This window comes from Phaseolus vulgaris, chromosome 7 (assembly GCF_000499845.2).
Source record: "Phaseolus vulgaris cultivar G19833 chromosome 7, P. vulgaris v2.0, whole genome shotgun sequence".
Classification (NCBI taxonomy): Eukaryota; Viridiplantae; Streptophyta; class Magnoliopsida; order Fabales; family Fabaceae; genus Phaseolus; species Phaseolus vulgaris.
In genome coordinates this window covers 20,645,771-20,668,781 of record NC_023753.2, presented here as the reverse complement: position 1 = coordinate 20,668,781, position 23,011 = coordinate 20,645,771, and the positions used below count along the sequence as shown (strand labels likewise).

Here is a 23,011-nt window from a genome sequence, read left to right as displayed (position 1 = left end):
AAATCTCACTAGCTTAGGCTAGATCTTTTTAGCTCAGGCTAAAGTTTGGCATAGAGCAACAAATTTTGGCCGAGAGCAACTGTTTAGCTCAAACTAGATCAGTTTAGCTCAGGCTAAAACTTGGCCGAGAGCAACAAATTTGTTTAGCTCAAGTAAGGCCTTTTTAGCTCAAGCTAAATTTTGGCTGAGAGCAACAGAGTTTTTTAGCTCAGGCTAGCTCATTTTAGCTCAGGCTAGAATTTGGCAGAGAGCAACAGAGTTGTTTAGCTCAGGCTAGTTCAATTTAGCTCAAGCTAAAGTTACAGAACAAAATTTCTTTCTTTTTCTACATATCTAGCTTAGGCTAAAAGTTCTAGCTTAAGCTAAAATTACCCTGCAATGAAATTTTCTTGAAAATTTTCATTTTGTCTTTGCCAAAAGTTTCAAACTTTTTAAAGCTTTCTTCCATCCATTCATTTCACCTAACATTTCAAACCTACATGACCATTTCACATATCAAACTGGTTTTAAAGACATCAAATATTAAAACAAAAAAAAAAACACTTAAAAAAAAAAACCTCCATTACTACTAAATCAAAACAAAAATTAAAGACACACTTCAAAACAAAACACTGGGTTGTCTCCTAGCAAGCGCTCGTTTAACGTCATATAGCTTAACGCCTGATTAACGTCATTAAAGGTTCAGCAGCAATCACATCCATTCTGAAACACTCTTTCTGATCACTTGAATATTTCATTGCTTCAAAAACATTAAAGCTTACTTCTTCATCTTGAACACAAACTTTCAATCTTCCTTTGTCTACATTAATTATAACTTTGGTAGTTTTCATAAATGGTCTTCCCAATATCAAAGGTACTTCAACATCTTCTTCAATATCCATAACAACAAAATCTACTGGGAAGAGAAATTTATCCACCTTTACCAACAAATCTTCAACTATTCCATGTGGATATTTGATTGATCTATCCGCCAACTGCAAAGTCATTCTTGTTGGTCTCACTTCTACATCTACAATTTTCTTCAACATTGATAAAGACATCAAATTAATACTAGCTCCAAGATCCAATAATGCCTTTCCAACAGTGAGATTTCCTATGGTAACTAGCAAAGTGAAACTCCCAAATCTCTGGATTTCTGTGGTAATGATTTTTTGAATTATAGCATTGCATCCAGCTTCCAATTCAACTATTTCTTGTTCATTGAACTTTCTTTTCTTTGTCAATAATTCCTTCATGAATTTAGCATATGTAGGCATATGCTCTAAAGCTTCAGTAAACGGAATGTTAATTTGCAATCTTTTGAAAATATCCATAAATCTTGCAAATTGTTTTTCCTTGCATTTCTTTGTAAGAGCATGTGGATAAGGTACATCTTTTATAGGAACACTCCTCTCTTATTTTTCAACTTTTTTCTTTTTTTCTTTTTTTTCTCTCCAATATCTACAATATCTTCCTTATTCCTTCTTTCTCCTCTCTCACACTTAATCTGTTCTTTTTCATTCTCTTTCTCACTTAAAACCTCCTCCTCCACAACTAAATTATCTCCAATTCCTTTCCCTATAACTTTCCCACTTCTGGTGGTGATAGATTTGCAATGCTCCTTGGGATTCGTTTGTGTATTCGCTGAAAAGTGACTTCCTTGATTATCAGCTAACTATTTAGCCAATTGCCCCACCTGTGTCTCTAAATTTCTTATTGATGCTTCAGTATTTTTCTGATTGGATAGAGAGGCTTGCATGAACTTCTCAAAAGTATCATCCAATTTGGATGTTCTCTCATGAACGGAAGGATAATGTGGTTGCTACTGATAAGGAGCTTGTCTGTTAGATGATCCAGCCTCTTGCTTCCACCCAAATCCTTGATTTGGATTATTCCTCCATCCTTGAGCCATGTTATTTGGATAGTTAGATGAAAAGCCACATTGCCTTCCTTGATTATTCATATACTGAACTTCTTCCTCTGATGGATTTTGGTAAGAGCATTGACCATTAAGATGATCTCCCCCACAAAAATCACACTTCAAAGCTTGATTCTAAATTGAAGGAGAATTTACTACATTAATTGTTGAGGCAGTTTTGACATTTGTTTGGTTAATGCCTCAATTTGCTGAGTCAAAATTTTATTCTGTGCTAAAATTGCATCTGAAGTACTAAGATCCAACATCCCTTTCTTTTGCAGTGTATATATGTCGTGTTGAACTTGGTAATCTGTTGAGGTTAAGGCATCAATGATTCTTGTAGCTTGATTTGCATCAACAGTCATCATTGTACCTCATGCTCAAGCATCCAAGATCATTTTAGTATCAGGCCTCAAACCATTGTGGAATATGTTGAACTGAGAAATATCCTCAAAGCCATGATTTGGACATCTTCTTAACATCACTTTAAAATGTTCCCAAGCTTCACAAAAAGGTTCATCTGGCCCTTGTCTGAATGTGGAGATATCAGACTTGGCCTTGATATATCGAGAGAGTGGGAAAAATCTATTTAGGAATTTCTCTTCTACATCATTCCTGCTACTTAGACTCTGGATTGGATGTGACTTTAATCATTCTTTTGCTTTTCCTGCAAGTGAAAAAGGAAATAGACGCAAATAAAAAGATTCAATATCATTTTCCTCGAAGCCCATGGTCCCAACCAACTCATAGAATGTGGATAGATGAGTATAAGGGTCTTCGTGATCCATTCCAGTGAATTGATGAGTGTTGATTAAGCTAAGAAAAGTTGGCTTCATTTCTAATGATTTGGTGGTAGGAGGTATGGTTATGCTGGAGAAATGCCTCGGTCCTTATTGCATAGCATAGTCTCCCAATGTCCTTCTAGGTGGATTTTGCCTATTTTCATCCATTTGTAACTCTTTTTGATTGTGTGAGTTGAGAGTGTTGGACGATTCTCCTTTTGTTTGTCCTTGCTTCTTCTTTTCTTCTCTCTTCTTGCTCTGATTTTTTTTAGCTGTCTTCTCAATTTTTGGATCAAATTCCAATTGATCTTCAGGAACCTGTCCTCTAAATAGCATGTGTCTATGACAACTCAAGCAAGGATTAGCACAAGATAAAAGAATAATATCTAAACAATTGTCTATTCACAAAGGAAACAAACTATTCACAATACTTAATAAGTTATACTTCAGAAATTCTTAACAGAAATTGTTCCCTGGCAACGACGCCAAAAACTTGTTGATTTTTCTCGGCAAGTGTACCGAATCAAATGTAATATAGTACTCTTTAAAGTATGAATGTCGAACCCACAGGGAAAATTTCTAATTAAGATGTTCTGTTATAAAACTCATTAAGTATAGAAAATAATTTTAAGAACATGTTCATAACCAAATTAAAGATTTCACAAGTAACTAAGAGATTTAGGGTTTGATACAACAAAAACCAAAACTAACTTATCAAATATAGAGAAAGATACTTGGGATTGAATTGTGTCTATCTCAATCATCTGTATTTTTTAACAATACAATATATAATACTCAAAACTACTTATTCTTGATCTCACCTTGATTCCTCACAGATGAAATTCATAAGATAATTTCTCAAACACTGATTCCTCATATATTTAACAAATCATCCAGCTTTAGGAACAGAATTTTGATGCAATCAATAACCTGAAATCTATTCCTAGCATTACAAGTTATCAAGTATTTTCGTCTATTTCAAATCCTTAAAAGTACTTTCCAGTTAAATTTAAGGATCAAAAGCAGGACTTCATTGATCAGATAGAATCAAGCAATAAGCATGAAACGAAAATACCAAGAACAAGTAGAAAAGAAAACATTATATATATATATATATCACCAAGAATACATTTGAACAGAGTAGATTACATTCAATCCCAAGTTAGAAAGCACTTAGCCACTCATGACAGCTCTTCCAATCTTCACTCTATGGCAAATTCTTCTCCTAGAATAGAGGTATCTTGATGGAAGAGGCCCAAGCACAAGCCCACATGCAAGCCCACCAAAGGGTAGATTTGGGCCAACCATAGAGTTATGGCCAAGAGGATCCAAGAAGACGTTCTTTTACATGTTCAAATGCCATAAACTCTAGTGTAGAGTAGACTTTAATTTCTTGTCAAAATTAGCATAGGAACTTTATTTGTAATTTTCTTAGAATTAATTTTGGCACCTAAAACACCAACCTAGGTAAACTTAGAGTTTCTAATAAAACCTCTAAATTTACCAAGGTCGGTCTAGAAAGCCCATGGAGGGGTGAGCATAAAAACTAGACACACCCCTCCCCATGTGCTCATTTGTGCACCCATGTGCCATGTGCACCCATGTGCCATGTGCACCCATGTGCTTCACATTTACATTTCATTTGGCTAGCATTAGGGTTGCATTATGGTCCTCCTTAGCCTATAAAAGGAGGAGCCTACACCTTGTATTTTCAAGTTTATTGTGAGTAAAGTTATGCTGCCATTTTGTGCCAAGCTTTGCTTCTCCTAGAATTTTAGGCTCTAAACTTCATTTCCTTCACATCTCCTTGGGCTGGCCGAACCTCCCTATAATCATACCTATCATGCACCTTCAAGATCAACATCACTCTAAGGAGGATCTTGCACACACTCATACATAGCTTCCGCACCATATCTTACATGATTCAAGAAGACCTTCATGAAATTTGCCATCATATCTTCTTCTTCTCTCACTAATCTCTCTCTATAAAAATCGAATCATTTTCCACCGCCTCCTTTTGAGTTGTGTTTCAAAATTCATATAATGAACTTTAACTCAAGCTAGCCAATTTAGCTTAAGCTAGATCTTTTAGTGCACTTTTAGCTTGAGCTAGCAATTCTAGCCTAGGATAGATCAGTACTGCGCCTTTAATCAACTCTGGACATTTTTAGCTTGAGCTAAATCTTCTGGCTTTAGCTAAATCTTCTAGCTTGAGCTAAATCTTCTTATGATCCAATTAATTTTTTTCTTTCTTTCTTTCAATGCTTCATATTCATCTGGAATTTACACAAAAATTGAGATTAAATTTCTTCATTTGTTTCATAGTTCAAAATATATAATCGGATTCAATAATTCTCAGATTAGGGTAATTTTCTTCCATTAAGCAACAATTAAGTTCCAAAGTGTTCAATTTTCTCAATCATAAAAACTACACATTGGCACTTATCATTTGACGAGACCTTCTTGCGAGATCGTCTGATCAGTTTTGTCAAACCATCACTTATCTTTTCTCATTCGAACTAACTTTTTGCCTATATGTTCCTTGTTTTAAATGTTTTATTTCAAGTGCATGGTCATTTTAGTGATTTCTAATACTGAAACCAAGATATGATCATCTGATGGTGTGAACTATACTGTCTATCAGATCTTTTCATTATAAGATTGTCTAGTGAGTCTTTACTCATCTTTTATTATGAAAATCATATGATACTGCACATGAGTAAGCTTTATTACAAAACATAACACACCTTATATCATATTTATAACCTAACCACCTGTAGTAAGCAATATCATGTTTAAGGGTTTAGTAGAGAAGTTAGAAATGTAGGCATGTACATGGGTTTTGGGGAAAGTAAATGTGTTGTAGTGTTTATACCTTTTTACAAATGGAAAACCAAGTCCAACGACAATCTCGTCTACGGTTAGGGAAGGAAAAGAAGGAGACAGATACTTAATGAGTTCTCATACCCAACACTAAAGGAGTAACATGTAATCACCAATGTTGTCCCGGTTGAAGCCTGTGTTGTGATCTAATGCACGATATAGACAAACAAGCACATCCAAACTCCAACTATAATTGGAAAAATTATTCAAAACACCCAATAATAATAAATACATCAAATGCACTCAATCTTCTAATTTTTCCAACATGAGTAAACTCTCAATGAGGGTAAGATATGCACTTGTGCATATTGAGCGACAACATCTTCGAATGCATCACGGGAAGTTGTTGGAAGTTATTGTTTAGGCTAAACAATCTTATTGTATTTCTTTTGACAATATTTTCTAGGGGTATGACCCAAACAAGTTTTCGTCCATCAATGGGAAGACCCAATAACACCAACACATCTTCTAACGTCATGGTTGTTTCTCTATGTGGAAGATGAAACATATGTCTCTATTCTCCACTTCCTCACTAAAGCAATGATCAAATGATGGTTGATGCCTATATATGCACTGGTCAACAGGTATCCAAATCTAGCAACATTCATCGTGTCTTTAATACGTGGATCAACAAAATTCACATGATTGTTACCATATCACATGTCGTCATAGACAAAGAAAACTCTTTCATTCCATTTCCAAACTTCCTTAATGACATGTTTGTTTTGGATACGTAAAAGAGACATATCTGAAGGAAGTCTCTAATGAGTAGTCATTGGAATGGATAACCTACAAATAACACAATCAGTCATCCAATTGATAAACATTATTGTAACTAACTTAATATTTCAGAAAAATGGAATAAATAATTAACACAATTTACAAAATAAGAATGGAAGCTTAATATTTCAGAAAAATGGAATAAATAATTAACACAATTTACAAAATAAGAATGGAAGCTTATAATCATAAAATATCACTGAAATACTTCAAATTTGTATAAAAAAAATTAACATATTACATAATATAGATAATAACATATTAATAAAATAGTTGAAATTAGTACAAACAAAATTAATGAATTACTCATATATTATAAGATATTGATAAAAGACTTTAAATTATTGGAAGCAAAATTAGCATATTACAAGTATATAATATGACACTACAAGAAAATCATAGAATATAAATCAATTTTAGAAACCAAAAAATAATTAGTTGCTATAGTGACTAAATTAGAGATCATTTTAGAAACTAAAAAAAAATAGTTTCTAAATTAGTTTCTATTATTGTTAAATAGTTTCTAAACTGGTATCTAATTAGCTACCAAGGTTTTAACTACCAATTATTTAGATTCTAAATTTGGTAGCAAAACCCTTGGTTGCTAATTAGATAACAATTTAAAAACCATTTAACAATAATAGAAACTAATTTAAAAACCAAAATTTTTTTGGTCTCTAAAATAGTCTCTAATTTAGTCACTATAGCAATTAATTATTTTTTGTCTCTAAAATTGGTTTATATTTCATTATATTTCATGATTTTCTTGTAGTGTAACACTTAATAAAATAGTTCAAATTAGTAGAATTCTTTATACTAAACTACATATATATATATATAATAAAATATTTATAAAATTCTTGAAATTAGTATAAAAAATTACTGAATATAATAACATGTTAATGAAATAGTTCAAATTAGTAGAAAAAATTACTCAATTACCTATATATAATAACATATTAATAAAATACTTGATATTAGTAATATAAAAATTACAGAATTACATATATATATAAATAATAAACATATATATATATATAAATAATAAACATATATATATATATAAATAATAAACATATATATATATATATAATAAACATATATATAAGTAATAAACATATATATATATATATATATTACGTAAAATTAGTATATTAAAGTTTCTAAATTACATACATACAATTGAATATTAATAAAAGACTTGAAATTGGTATAAAAATGACCTAATTATATATAATAAAATAGTAAAATAATACTGAAAATTAGTAGAAAAAACATTACATAACCTCAAACAAAAATGTAATATAAATTAGTCGGTAATATTTTTTAAATGATTTATAGTCTCAATTCCTATTGAAGAAACTTTTACAAAAGTCTTATCTTAAAATTTTGTTTGAATATACTTGCTTAAAAGCAATTCTATAGAGAAAAATATAAGCAGACAAACATTGTTTCATGCACTAAAATTAATTTATACATAAGTTTACTTTTAAAAACATACTTTTATTAGTTTTTTTTTTTAAATGAAGGATTTATTGTCATACATAAATTAAATTAGCAGATGATATTTTAGACATATAATTACAAAATTGAAAATAAAATATTACCATGCAACATGTACCAATACTAAAATAATAATCTCTCATAAAAATATCTCGTATTCAAAACTGAAAATGATTTATTTATAAGTCGTGTTAACCTAAAACCTGTTCAAATAAAGAGAAGTTGTGGCAACCAAGAACAACTTTGTTAATTGATTTTTGAATTGTACATTTTTATGGGTTGCACTTTGTATATAGTTTTTTATTTAAGTAGAATATGATGAAAAATCCAAAGAAGATTCTCACTGGACACAAACATAACCAAGTGGTTAAGTAAAGTGTGACAGTTCACTTCTAGAGGGCAAAAAGAAAACCCAATTAATGATGAAGGGGTAGGGGTTTCATTTGTGAGAAACCTTCTAGAAGGTAGGTCAAAGTGGAGTACCTCCCAAGCTAGCCTACATCTTCTAGAAACTAGGTTAAGGGACAATTTTGGAAAAGGATTTTTAGAAGCTAGGTTTTTGGTGGGTTTGGCACAAGCCCAATATTATACTAAGTACACCATATTCTAGCTTTATTCTTCTAATTGCACCCCCAAAGTGAGTCAATTTATCTGCATAAACTTGTCTTGTGAAAAGACTAGAAGGAAGAACCTCTGATATTCTGGTTTATGTCAGGTTCTTCTGTTGAAGCTCACTTAAGGTTTGGTGGGGCCTGGTCTTGTATGCTAAGATGACTGACCTAATTGTGAAGTGTCTGTTGTGTTCTTAGTCATCTTCTTGTGGAGATGATTTGTATCAAACTTCTTTTTTTTTAGAATGAAGAAGTCGTCATATTTATATAGGACTTCAGTTTATTTGAATTTCTTTTTGGATTCATTTAATTTTGGTTTTGAACTTGGTACAAATTACTCATTACACAATATTTAGGATTCATTTACACAACTTAATTTTAACATATTGGACAATTCAATTAATTTTTTTAACTTATAATTAAGAACGAGCTTTAGTTACTAAAACATATTGTTATATTTTTATTTTTATTTTCAAAACTTGAATTAGAAGTTAATTGGATGAACAAATTGAATTCCTACACATTTGTGATTTGTATTTGTGAGAAGAAATAAATCTCTTATTCAATAACACCAAGTGAGTCAGATATTAAAACATGTGGTATAAGAATTCAACCAATTCATTAGGTTTAAGTTTGAACATTGTGCTAGGTTATTATAGGGACTTGTCACAACAATTAATCAAAGCATTATTGTGAATGTCAATTCAACTAAATTTTTAATGTCCCCAATATATCTCAAACTTTACCAAACTTTGTTATTATATTGTCAAGGCACGAACATTGTTAACTCAAATTCCCCACTCAGGAATTCCATTAACAAATTTGATCAATCTTGGATCAAATTTCATCAATCTAGCAACACCCATTGCAACAAGAACTTTAACATGGCTTCATGGTACGTCGGTGCAAGTTCTAGGATTACTAATGATGAAACTATAATCAAACATATGGTTCATGATTTCAATGAAGATGAAAAGTAATACAAATTTAAGGAAGAAGTAATGTGACATCATCAAGAACACAAGCTCAATCGTTTAGTAAATCAATACAAAAGTATTCAATTAGAGTTATTTTAATAGATGTGTTTCATTACAAAAGAAGTTACTACGACTACAATGAAGCAATTTCTCATTTACCAGGGTTACAAACTTGTGGTCTTGGAATCAAAGATGGACCAATATGTCACCTAGTGCATTCATTATGACAATGGGTTCCAATGGCACATTCGAGCATCTTTCTGCAAAATTCGTCAACAATGGAAAAAAATAAAAAAAAATGAAGCATCACATACGTGCTTTTCAACTATTCTTAGTTAAGATCACATAAATTTGGACTCCAACCACATTGGCTCATTTTTTGGTGAATTCGGTTAAGGCAAATTTGTCCATTATGATAAAATGCTTAATTGCAAAAATCCAAAATCATCATGGTTATTTTATGTCTTACTGAAAAAGCATAGATGGCAAAACAAAAGGCTTTAGCCATGGAATTCGGTGACTAGGATGAATCTTATAATCATCTTTCAAGATGGTTGCAATTTTTCTAACAAAGTCTTCTGAGAACAAGTGGTTTTATCTCTCAAGTCATGCATTGATGGGTTCAACTATTGCAAAGTTATAGTGCAAGTAGATGTCACATTCTTGACCGAAAAATATCATGGCACTTTATTGACTGCAATTGGGCAAGATGGAAACAAGAAAATATTTCCTCTCGCTTTTTCCATTGTTTAAGATGAAACAAAGGAAACCATGATATTGTTCTTCCAATTGCTCCGAGTGTATGTCATGTCTTAGCCAAATGTTAACCTCATAATTGACTGAAGATTAACCATTTTGTCTGCATTACAATATCCCAAAGTTGCTTTGGAAGGACATGGATTGGCCTCAATGTATTGAATCTGACCTATTGCATCAAACTTTAACAAATATTTCAAAAACTATGAGTTGAAGAGACAACTAATAAACATGAGTATGTTTTAAACTATATGTTTATCGATCGTCAATAAAAATAACTAAAGTCATGTTAACTCATTTCATTTATTACATTGCCACAGCTTATGAAATGAAACAACCAACTTTTTAAACGAAAATATCAGCAATGCGATTAGAAATCTAACAAGTATTGTCTTTGATGGATTAAATATCCTTGGAAAAGTCGACTTAGGCATATAACGGGGGCAAGAATTTCAACCATATGACTACAAATCTAGTCGAATGCATGAACATTGTTTTGAAGGGAGTACGATCACTACTCATTTGTGCTCTTGTGAAGACAACATTTGAAAGAACAAACTCATGGTTCGTTGAACGAGAAACCAAGACAGAGTCTATGTTGCGAGAAGGTCATGTTATCCTGAAGAAATTACTCCATTGTGAGAAAAAGTGAGCAACAATCATCAATGTGTCATGTCAAAAGACATAATAGACGAAACTCAAATTTGATGTTCAAGAGATATCCACTCCCCAACTTCAACGTCGACATATGTCATACACTATCAAACTGAATAAGTGGTGGTGTGATTATGGTGAGTTTCAAGCTTAAACTATATTATTCGCATATCATCGTTGTTTACCCCTTTGTCATTTACAACTAACCATATTTGTTGCCTCAATCTACAACCTCCACAACATTTTAAGGCTTGTGAGGTCTAATTCCATTCAGTCCAAAATGAATATTATTGGTCTCCATACATGGGTCCAAATTTGATATTTGACCCATGCGAGAAAAAGAATCCGAAAGACCAACCACTACTTATATCCATGAAATGGATGAAGCAGTTCCAAATAAGCCCAAAAAAATGTTCATTTGTTGGAACAAAGGTCACAGTAGAGGAAATTGTTTGTATAAAGTACATGTCCACAAATGTACTATCTTTCTCTTAATTAAATGTCTTTACATAACATGTTGAACTATTTTTTCCCATTTAACTATTTAATTCTTTAAAAAAAATCTCATCAAATATCACACAAATATTATCCTTTTTCTTTCTTTTAACACACAATAATTTCGTTCAATTCAATTAAGTATTATAAAAAATCAATTCCATATTAATAAAAAAGAATAAACAAATACATTATAATTCCCTCGGGAAAAAATGAATTCATGTATTAATACACATAATTTTTTATATTGAGCAAAAGTTGTGTGTGCAAAAAAATCACAATTTCAGTGTAATTCAAATACAACTTTGCACGACTTTAATGTTAATTTCGTTCATCTGAAATCGTGTAAATGCATGCACGACTTTAATTCAAACCTCAACAACAAAAGTCGTTAATGGAAAGCACAACTTTAATTAATATGTTAAAAAAATTCTTTAGCAAAACAAAGTTGTTTAGGGTTAACATGACCTCATTATGAAGTCTAGGATTAACACAACTTCATTATGAAGTCGTGTGACTCACACGAATTCATCGTCGTCTAAACAGAGTCATTTGAGGTTAGAAAGACTTTAACACAATAAAATTGTGTCACTTTGATACAACTTGACTACATACATAATTAATATTTATCCATTTAGATAATATATGACAAGAATTTTTCCAAAAAAGTAATAATAGAAAAAAAAACAAAAAAAAAAAATCCTAGTAATAATAGTAAAAATAATGCATGCTCCCTTGTCTTCATCCTAGGTCAATAATTTAATCAAATCAAAAGATGCATATTATAATTGTTTTCATCAATGAAACTATCACTATAAGAAAACCATGAAATAGAAACCAATTTTAAAAACAAAAAATAATTAGTTGCTATAGTGACTAGATTAAAGAACATTTTAGGGACTAAATAAATTTTTGGTTTCTAAATTAGTTTATATTATTGTTAAATGATTTCTAAATTGGTATCTAATTAGAAACCACGATTTTTGCTACCAAATTTAGAATCTAAATAATTGATAGTTAAAACATTGGTTGCTAATTAGATATCAATTTAGAAACTATTTAACAGTAATAGAAACTAATTTAGAAACCAATTTATTTATTTTTTAAATGGTGTCTAATTTAGTTACTATTGCAACTAATTATTTTGGTATGTAAATATTGATTTTTATTTGGTGATTTTCTTGTAGTGTATATCTGCAATAAATAAATTATATATGTGTTATATAAATTGAAAGAGATGTAGTAATCAGACTATAAAAAATGTGAAATTATAATGATCTAATAATATACGATAAATTTATTAATTTTTATGATAATTGTTTTAACAAAATACATATAATAAGTTTATATGTATAGAAAATTCATTAATTTTTTTAATAACTATTTTAAACACACATTTAGTTATCATGGATAGTGTTTATTGATTTTCATAATCATTAAAATCATACCTACCACAACTTTTATTATATAGTTGAAAGTGAGAAAAAAAAAGAAGATAGAGTGACCATGCAATGTTTTTTATAAAAAAATGACAAATAAAATTTATTTTACTCTTAAAACGCATTATTTAATTAAAAGAGATACAGCCCGACATAGAAAATGAGCTCTGTCAACGCTTATAAATATTTTAATTTTATGATAAATATAGATATCATATATCTTTAAAATAATTGTAAGCTACTACTCTCTCTTTTTATATAAAAACAGCTTTTTGAGTCTTTTGTTTGAAGTATCAAAACCTTTTCTTAAAATATATGTATATTATTTATTTAGTACATACTCAAGTATATGAATTATAGCCGGGTCCATTCTTGGTAGTTTTTTTATATGATATTAATGCTTCCCAAGATATGAAAAGATTGAGTATAATTAGTAGTTTATCACTTCCCCACATGAAGCACCCAAACTGAATCAGGAATTGGTGGTGCAGCCACAAAAAGCAGCAATAAATTAATTCTGCCAGTGCCAATATAAAATCAATAACACATTTTTATGGTCAAATTATAATTGAACAGATAGGAATTTGTATTGATGATGAAGAAGGACAATTCATTTGTTGAAGTAGATGTCACTAAAAAAATGATATATCATTTACAGACACAGATAACTCCATTTACAGACCTGGTGGGTTAATGAGAAGCAAAACAAACTAACCTGAAGGACCTGATATTCATCGATCAACCGGTTCCGTTCATCTAAAATCTGCAACCCCCATTTATAAAATTAAATTTCCAGAGACAAAATTGGAGTCTCTATGAAGGAAGATTAAGAAAAGGAACTCATCATATCTCATTAGCTGGTTTATTCAAGTTGAACAGTAGCCCATTAGAATTGGCGCATTCAAACAAAGCCTTAGCAGTCATTTCCCTCTCAAACCTCCAAATATAGTTCAACCCCACCAGAAGTTCAGTTATGGCAGCCTCAGTCTTATCTTTATTGGCGAAGAACAAAGTCTGTAACAGCAATACATTGGTCTTGGCCACCAAATTGTGTTGTTCAAAGCTTCTTTCATTTTGCCATTTGATCATGTTGTGTGCCAAAGGTGATAACCATCCCAATATCCTTCCCAAAGCGTCCCTCCATTCTCCAGCAAGAACAGGGTCACTAGCACAAAACCCCACCCCTCTTAGTCTACCTCTCAACCCCCATCTTATACTCCTCGGCAACATACCATATAAATCATCTCTTGCATCTACCCCAACCAAGTGTGGTGACTTTATCATCTTCTCCATCACTATTATCAAATTTGCATAGTGCAAAGCCAGACCTGAAGCTCCTAACGTGCTCTCCGGTGGTTTAAGAAGCTTCGAGTTGGCCTCAAAAAACCCACTTTCCATATCTTCGTTCACCTCTTCATCAAACTTTGAGTTTTCCTCCAATAACCCAGAAACAACAAAATCATTAGGGTTTTGATCGGATGGATAAACAGTGGCCGAAGTAGACAAGGTACGTGACAGACAAGGCATACGGTGACCGATTCCGAAGACAACCTTAATCCTTGCTAAAACAGTGAAACTAAACCTTACGAGGAGCACGACAACGTTGTCGAAACTCCGGCTCCACAGGGATCTTTCTTTGAGATCCTTCACCTCTTGCTTCTGCCAGAAAATCTTCTGCTGAAGTTCGTAGAGTTTTTGCTGGTCTTTACTCCCAACGTTGTTGGCGTCAGCGTGGTTCAGAGCTTTTCTGAAGCCGCTTTCCAGAACCGTGAGCTCCTCCATTTCGCGGTAGAGGGCTGCCGTGAGCGTCACGTAACGCTCCATTTTCTTGAGCTTTGATTCGGTTTCTTTTGGGCCCTGGAGGGCCCACCCTTTTGGGTCGCAGCCCGAGTCCGCGAACTCGAGGAAGGCCTGCTGGAAGGAGCGCAGGTTGTGGTCCTCGCAGCGCGCGCTGAGTCGGGTCACCGAGTTCGCCACGACACGGAGCGACTCGGCAAACTCGGCGCAGGCGAGTCCGAGGAGGAAGGACTCATCGTTGGAGATTATCTTCCTCACGCCCTCTAGGTTGACAGCGTCGTTTCGGATGCGGACGATGGTGGCGTCGGAGAGCGAGTGCCAGAGGTGGAGGAGTTTGGACATGACGCCGGCGATCTCGAACGCCAAAACGCCGACGTTTGGTTTGGACTTGAACGAGGGTTTCTTCTTGAGAAGCTTGGGCGGAACTGAGTCGAAGCTATTTGATATGGCGGTTTTGACCTTGACGAGGAGCGTTTCGAGGGCCATGGTTGAGTTTGAGGTGAGGTTCCCCTCTGGGTGATTTGCGGGTGGAGTGTTGTGCTATAGTAAAGTAACGTGCACCATGTGTTTGAGAAAATGTGTATGAAAAAGTGGGAGAGATAAATGAATAATTGAGGAGTGGGGAGGTATTGGTGCAGAGCGATAAGGATAAAGGAGAAGAGGATTTAAAATGGTGGAGAGGCTCGTGGGGTGTTTGATCAAGAGTGGGTGCTACAAAGAGACTCACTGTGTTTATTAACGATATAGACAGAGAGAGTGAGTGAGTGTGGTTAAAGTATTTAAAACCACATGCAGTGGCAGGGCGTGATGGGTTGTTGCATCAGAGGGTGTGTTTCTGGTTTAAGATTCAATCGCTCCAGAAGCGCGTGGAAGAGCCTTAACTTGTGACTATGATTTATGAAGCTTGAAGCTCCTCCAATGTGTTCTTTTCTGTGTGTTTAAATTGGGGGTTGGGATTTTATGCTTTGGTTTTTACTCTGTGTGTTCTTTAGTCTCTCTTTTGGTTGTTGAATTATTGATATATACTACTACTGCTACTATGTAGTTGTTAGTAAATGAAACTTTTCTGTTATGTTTGGATGCAAAGAAACACTTTTGTTTCAATGCTGTTGTATGCTTTTAGGATTGAGGGCCATGTCATTATTGGTGCCTCGCTCCTCCCTTTTTTTTCGTGGTTGTAAAAGCAATTCATTTCGTCTATCAGATTATTACCCTAAAATTACGAACTTCGATTCACATCATGCACCCTACATCGCCAATTAAAAAAAAAGCAATAAAACCAAATTTCAGAGGGTAGTAGTGAGTGATAACTAATGAGCTCTCAAAATGCTCTAGTGTCAAAATAAAAGCCTGTATTCATTGCTCCTTCATCAATTCCATTGACTAATACTATTTCTTAAATGGTCCAAGCTTCACTTATGGCAATTTCAATTATTTAAGATTGCCATATCATCATTGAGAACAAAACCAGGTAGATATATATATATATAGTGATCTCTGACGATAATTTTGGTGCCATTACACATCATATTTACAAAGAATGAAAATCAAAAATCACAAATTCATTAAGCAAATCATTTCTACATAACATGAAACGCAACATAATCATTTATGTGTTTATCATTATTCTACACATTAAATGGGCATAGAATATTCTATAGCTAGCTAGCATGCATGTGCCTTATATTACTTCCACTTGGACAGTTTGACCAGTTAAATTTTCCTTCTCTTTATAGTTTAACTTCCTGTAATATATTTTCCTTGAGTCATTATTGAGACCAAAATAACAGGATAAATCTTACAACTATACAAAAATATATATATTCATTTTGAATTTGCATATATAAGGATGATGTAAATCTGGATTGTCCAATGAATCCAATATTCAAGATGTATATGAGTGAATGATGAGTTAGTTTGGAACACAATTCGTTTGTATGAAACAATTATGTGCATTGGAAGCAAGTAATGCCAATTGCTAAAAACAGAAAGCGTGGTGTGAGTGGTGGGCTTTGTGTGAATAATTAATGGATGAAGTTTGACTAGGAATAGTTATGCGAGAGCGAGATAGATATATATGGAGGAAGGTGGTAGAAACATGTACATATAAACTTAATGGAATTTTAAATTTTTTGTAATTATAATCTGGTGCAGGTGCAGGGTCTTAGGGAACTAGGTCACTCATTGACATCACATGGTTAGTGAGGAGGGTGTGTTGGTCGGATATGTTATTGGAGGCCATCAAATGATCTTGGGATATATATTTTTGAATACCCAGTTGGGAGTCTCATTGGTTGTGACAATATTCTGTAATTAAGTTTGATGAAGTGGGAGAAGAAGGAATTAGGAGATAGTATATACATGCTAAAAGTAAATGGAGTCGTAATTAAAGGCTCATTTTTTCAACCTTTGTCTTACCTTTAGCCAACCAATGGAAGGGCAATGAAGGATTTGTATGTTGCGTTGTCGGAAAATGAATGAGCAGCCATGAGCCCATCCTGCATTGATATTGATGCCTTTAAAAAGCATATTCATGTATTCCTTCACCCTTCCTTCCTCTCAGTTATTCTAACTTTGTAATAATTTTTCTCTTCTGCTCACACCCTGCTACTTCTATTATTATATTCTTTCATTCACTTTTGCACATGGGGCAAAATTTCCAACATAAAACTTAACTAAAACAACCTTACATTACACTATTGGGATACTCCACATGGATTTTTTTTTCTTTTGGAGACAATTAGCTTGTGCCTTTGTGCTCATCTCCATCAGATTTATTTCCTCCTCACCATCTTATTCTATATCTCCCTCAATTCAATGAGATCCATTAATTGCATGAAACCAAGGTGGACACACCGCAGGGATAGGGATATGCAGTTAAGGAACACAAAATTATTGACCTTGTTAAATCCTAGAGAAATATTAATATATACAGTTCCTATTAAAGAGAATTTTGGGGAAGGAAACCTCAAATTGTTCTTGCATCCAATGACTACAAGCTTGAATGTGACGCGTGTCATGTGAAAGAAGGCTAATAAATAAGGTCAATCCTGTTTTGTAATCCTAAACTGATTTAGTGTCGCCTTCATAAATCTGACTCAATCAGTGACGATAAAGAGAAATGGGAAGATAAGTTTGAGAGTGTTGAGAAAACGAAGAATGTGGATTTTACTTTGTCTTTTTGTAAGTATGCAACGAACCCATTTGCACAATCTAAGATATTAGATTCTCAACTGATTAAGCCAAGTACCCAAGTACATCTTTGCCTTAATAATTTATGCCAAACATTGTGCAACACTTATAATTAATCACAGGTTAACAATATAATGAGCATCAAATCCCTGCAAAAAGTGAAAAGGATGCATAAAAAAAGTAAGCTTCTTAAATGGTAGGTTAACGAAAGAGGTAGCATTACAGACCCATCTTTATCATTATTTTTCATGAAACGGATTACGATTTATGTATAGTAATGTACAATTGAGGAGGTTTCCTAAATATTGGGAGAGAACCTTCTTGAATTGGAGACGAAAAAGTTTCACGATAGTATATATAATCACTTGCATATATTTAGTGAAAATAACTTCAAATATACTTGTTCCTTTGCAACTGCAATTTGATATATACATAGAAATATGAAATCAATTGATAGATGTTCTATGAAGACTAATTCCATATGTAGATATTCAGATCACCTAAGCCATTAATGGAGGTTTCTGTGTTTTCATTATGCTTGTCTTTTACACGTTGCAGTCTAGAAGTAACCACACATCAACATTATTCAATGCACCAAGAAAGTTCGAAAAGGAGGTGTAGTGTGTGCTAGGGGTACAAATTTCATGCGAACATGCTACCATAGTTCCATGCGTGGGGCTATATAGCAAGCATATTCGTTGCAAATTCATAATCAATCACACAAAAGGGTGCATATTCGTTGCACCATGCGTGGGGTTATATAGCAAGCATGCATGCTGTCTCGCTTGCTTGCACGCTGGCATGTCACGAATACCACCAATTCCTCAAACAAAAAATTATGGGGCAAAATGTCTTTCTTTTGGAGGGTGGTCAAAAACAGCTACTATGTGAATTCATTACATCTACATATATATATATATATATATATATATATATATATATATATATATATATACATGCAGTGCAAAGCATGTATACTATAATTGGCGAAGAAGAACTGTGAAGTTTGGTATGATCATGTGTGCAACCTCACTGATTACTGGAACTAATTTTGAAGAAGTGGGACAGGGAAAGCTTTGGTTTAGAAAGTTGCACGCAATGAAAGCTCGTATCAGTGTGAAAGCTATGGAAACATTAGGATTAATTTGGGGCATGAGGTGGGTTTCCATGGATGGAAAGTCAATGCCAGGACATGTTTTAAGCATGTCTTCTATACTTTCGGCTCCAGCAAATCTCATTCATCACTGTGTATATCTTCCACCTGCAAATCAAAATTAGTTTATTCATTTTCCACTATCATCATACACTTTGTTGGACCCTTTAAATATATAATTCTAATTTATAACTATTCTTAACCTTATCAACCAAAATCATTCACAATTTTTTCTATATACAATCATTTTTCAGTCCTCAATAGACTATAGGTTTATTTTTTATACTTATTGAAAAATGTGATATGTCCCTGTATATTAATTAAACACACCAAGTTTGTTATAATCCAAAATTGAAGTTAACGAGTTGTTTAGCCTTAATATTATGGTTCACTTGCTATTGCTAATTAATTATGTCCCAAATACATTCTTGCCAATATTATATACATATTAGTCTTAGGATTGAATAAACTGCTGTTTTTATGTTTTTTTATTATTGTTTTCAGTCTTTTCTGTTGATGTTGATTAATTGTCAAATAAATAAATATTTTGGGTATATTTTCATTGAATTTTTAGAATTTATTTTAGTGATTGGCACTTTCATAATTCTTGAAAAATTGGTTTCATCATTTGTGTTGTTTAGATTCTCTATGAATTGTTAAATAAGTTGTTTTTGAGAATTTTTGAGTTGATTTTTATGATAGAATAGTCCTTGAATAAACTTTTCAAACAATAACAAAAAGGGTGAGAGTAACCTGAAAAAAGCTCCTAATTTGGGAACAATATCCTAGGTGGTAAACACAATTCCTTTATAATAAGATCCTATAACCAGTTTAAAAAATTAATATCATTACACTTCATTGTACTATTCCATGTTGAATTTGAACAGTTTCCCCATTTGAGCTTTTACTTATCACTTTTTTTTGTCTGTGGAGTTGATTGATGAAAAACTAATTATAGTTAGAAAAGGGGAAGATTTGAATGCAAAAGTGAGAGAAGAGGTATGTAATGGTGAAATTAAAACCCTAGGCTTAATTGAAATGAAAATGGAATCCAGTGGTGAGGATGGTTGAAAAGAGGACCCAGAAGGCAAATGATAAAAGTATTTGAAAGACATTTTGAAAAAAATGAAAGGGTCTCTTTTGATGTCAAACAAAACACTCATTTTGCTCTCTCTTTTCTCTCTCTACCCCAATATTTGATAGGGACATAACTGTGCCTTACTAAGAAGGCACCAAGAGTGGTTTTGGAAATTAAGAGCACGTAATGTAATAATAGTGGTAGAATTAAAATAATATTCTTTAATTTAAGGTTTATGTATCTCAGAATTGAAGGGGTTGTGTCCCACTTTGAGTGGACATTCCTTTAATAAAAAAAGGGTGAATAAGCAAAGACTGAAGAAGAAAGGGGTAGATGATGTTCTTCCCTTTCTCTCTCTTTTGCCTTTCCTCTTTTGCCCCCCACTCATCAACTATAATGTGCACGTGTGTCATCATCATTGTAGGCACGTGGTAGACCAAATTATTCATTCTCACAACTCACAACCACGTGCAATACAATGCAAATTACCTTAGCTTAGTTAGTTACTTACCCATTTCAATAACTACTTTCATTTATTTTTAAATTAAACGAGTTGGGCTTCTTCGGCTGTCCCTTACTGGTAGGCTTCTTCTTCCTGCACCCCGAGGTTTTTCTTCCTGCACCCCTACAATTTTAAATATCTCAAAATTAACCTTGACCTATAATTTGAAAAGGGGCACCGTGCTAGACTTTCTTTGTCACTGTTCATCTTCATCATTGAATATCAATTGTTTGTGGAGGGTCTTTGTAATTGTTGCAAGGTGGAGGAGTTAGCAACTTTGCCAAAATGTTGTTTGGGTTGTAGAGGTAGGAGTTAATTTTTTTTTTTAAGAAGATGGTGGTTATGGAGATTTCAAAGTTACCGAATATCATATCCAATAATGTATTACGGGAATTTATGAATTCGGAATTTATTAAATTGTGTTTTCCAGAATTATAAATCTGGAATACTCTTGAATAAACTTTACTTATTTTTGTCAACAACACTCTAAATCACAAGATAAAGATGTGTGATATTTGGAAGGAGAATGAGCTTTTGATTGAAAGTGTCATGCCGCTGCTGCCAAGAACCAAACGAAGACGCTGCCTGCACGAACGAAAGACACTCATCTACACTTTTCAGAATTTTATTAGGTTAAAGATAATTTTGGGATTCTAAAAATTAATAAGGGTATTTTTGTCTTTGCATAAGAGTGTGGTACAGGAAGAAACTGCCTTACTGGTAAGACCTCGGTGACGATAAGAAGATAAAAGGCTACTGTTGAACCAAAAAGCCCTATAGTTAAGAATGTTTCTTTATGCACCCATGTTTTTCACCTCAATTGCACCTTCATAGCCTTTGATGGCACTGTAACTCTTTAAATACCAAAAATATCATTTATTTATTGAATTTTTTTATTTTTCAATGAGTGATCTGAAAATTTTGGATTTTAAAATTCAAAAAAATATTTTTGAATTATAGAATTCAGAAGGTATTTTCATATTCGAAAATATCTCTTAGATTCTATAATTTAAAATGTATTTTTTTTAAAAACAAAAATAATCTTTTCACCTGAAATATGGAGGAACAAGAGAAACCATGGAGGTGAAAAAAGAAACAGCCAAAATCTGATATACATTTAACACGGCAAATTCCAATATAACTCTTCTTTTGGATTACTAAATAAAATTTTAATGTATTTTAGATATAATTGTTGTTTCATATTACCGAATTCATTAAAACATTCATTGTTTAAAGATTCTGTATCATAACCTAAAGGGTTATTTCGTAATGTACTTGTTATATTTTTCAGTAATTATTTTGAAAATAGATATTTTACGGTCCAACCACTAATGCCAGAATATCAATTTCTAGAATATCTAGAAGTAGTGTAAATATGTTTTGGTTTGAAATATATTATGATGAATAAAACTTTATTTTAAATATCATTAAAAAATTAGTAATTATTATTATTTTTTAATTATTATATTAAATAAATTATTTTTTAGTAGTTATCACTCATTTTTAAGTAGTTATCATTGACTTCTATATAACTCGAGTTTTAGTTGTTACTCAGTAGTTTAGTAGTTTTCATTTATTATTGATTGGTTTATTATGTAATCACTACAATAAAAAAAAATTATGAAATAGAAACTAATTTTTAGAAATTAAAATAATTACTTGCAATAATAATTAAATTAGAGATCATTTTAGAAATTAAAAAAAATTGGTTTTTAAATTAGTTTCTATTATTGTTAAATAGTTTTTAAATTGGTATCCAATTAGCAACCAAGTTTTAAATATCAATTATTTAGTTTCTAAATTTGGTAGCAAAAATCTTGGTTGCTAATTAGATACCAATTTAGAAACTATTTAATAGTAATAAAAACTAATTTAAAAACTAAATTTTTATTTAGTTTTTAAAATGGTATCTAATTTAGTTACTATTGCAACTAATTATTTTGGTCTTTAAAAATTGGTTTCTATTTCATAATTTTCTTGTAGTGAATATTTTTTAATATTTATCAATAAGTTTAGTGTTAGTGTATCATATATATATATATATAACTCATTTTTAGTAATTTGGATTCACTGTCGAGTGAATGTATCTTGAAACTCATTTTCTAGTTAAGTTAGATGTGCTCAAAATGTGAAGTTAAACTAAAACACTCTAAGTGTGTAGTTGAGCCAAAGATTTATATGCATGGAGTTAAGCGAAGCAGGCTTTAGGTATAGAGTGAATCCAAAAATGTTAAAGGTATAAAGATTTAAGGATGTTCAAGATGTGAAATCTAGTGAGAAATACTCTATGGAGTTTAACTAAAGATGTTTTAGGCATGAAACCGAGATATAGATGTTCTAGGCCTAGAACCAACCCAAAGATATTTGACAAAGTTGTTAAACACAAGTCAACTTTGATAAAGGGGTGTACCAACTTTCTTTCTTTTTCTTTCTTTTAAATAAAGAAAATAAAAACACAAGGAAAATAAAATTTGTAATGTAGCGAAATAAATTAGATCAATCATTTTTATAT

General features: G+C 32.3%; 2 protein-coding genes and 1 pseudogene across 2 annotated transcripts; 1 reads left to right on the top strand and 2 right to left on the bottom strand.

Annotated features, from left to right (window-relative positions):
* Positions 1 to 653: 653 nt before the first annotated feature.
* LOC137829228 (uncharacterized) lies at positions 654 to 1,313 on the bottom strand. The gene has a single exon (XM_068636026.1). The coding sequence runs from the start codon at positions 1,311 to 1,313 to the stop codon at positions 654 to 656; it is 660 nt and encodes a 219-aa protein (XP_068492127.1).
* A 1,037-nt stretch (positions 1,314 to 2,350) lies between these two features.
* LOC137830776 (small nucleolar RNA R71) lies at positions 2,351 to 2,456 on the top strand (annotated as a pseudogene).
* A 10,868-nt stretch (positions 2,457 to 13,324) lies between these two features.
* Positions 13,325 to 15,673, bottom strand: LOC137828748 (protein PSK SIMULATOR 1-like). The gene has a single exon (XM_068635437.1). The coding sequence runs from the start codon at positions 15,058 to 15,060 to the stop codon at positions 13,621 to 13,623; it is 1,440 nt and encodes a 479-aa protein (XP_068491538.1). The 5' UTR covers positions 15,061 to 15,673; the 3' UTR covers positions 13,325 to 13,620.
* Positions 15,674 to 23,011: the final 7,338 nt, after the last annotated feature.

What these genes read in the sequence shown, in the direction of transcription:
- LOC137829228 (XM_068636026.1), bottom strand. Translation starts at nt 1,313, where the DNA reads ATGGATATTTTCAAAAGATTGCAAATTAACATTCCGTTTACTGAAGCT.
- LOC137828748 (XM_068635437.1), bottom strand. Translation starts at nt 15,060, where the DNA reads ATGGCCCTCGAAACGCTCCTCGTCAAGGTCAAAACCGCCATATCAAAT.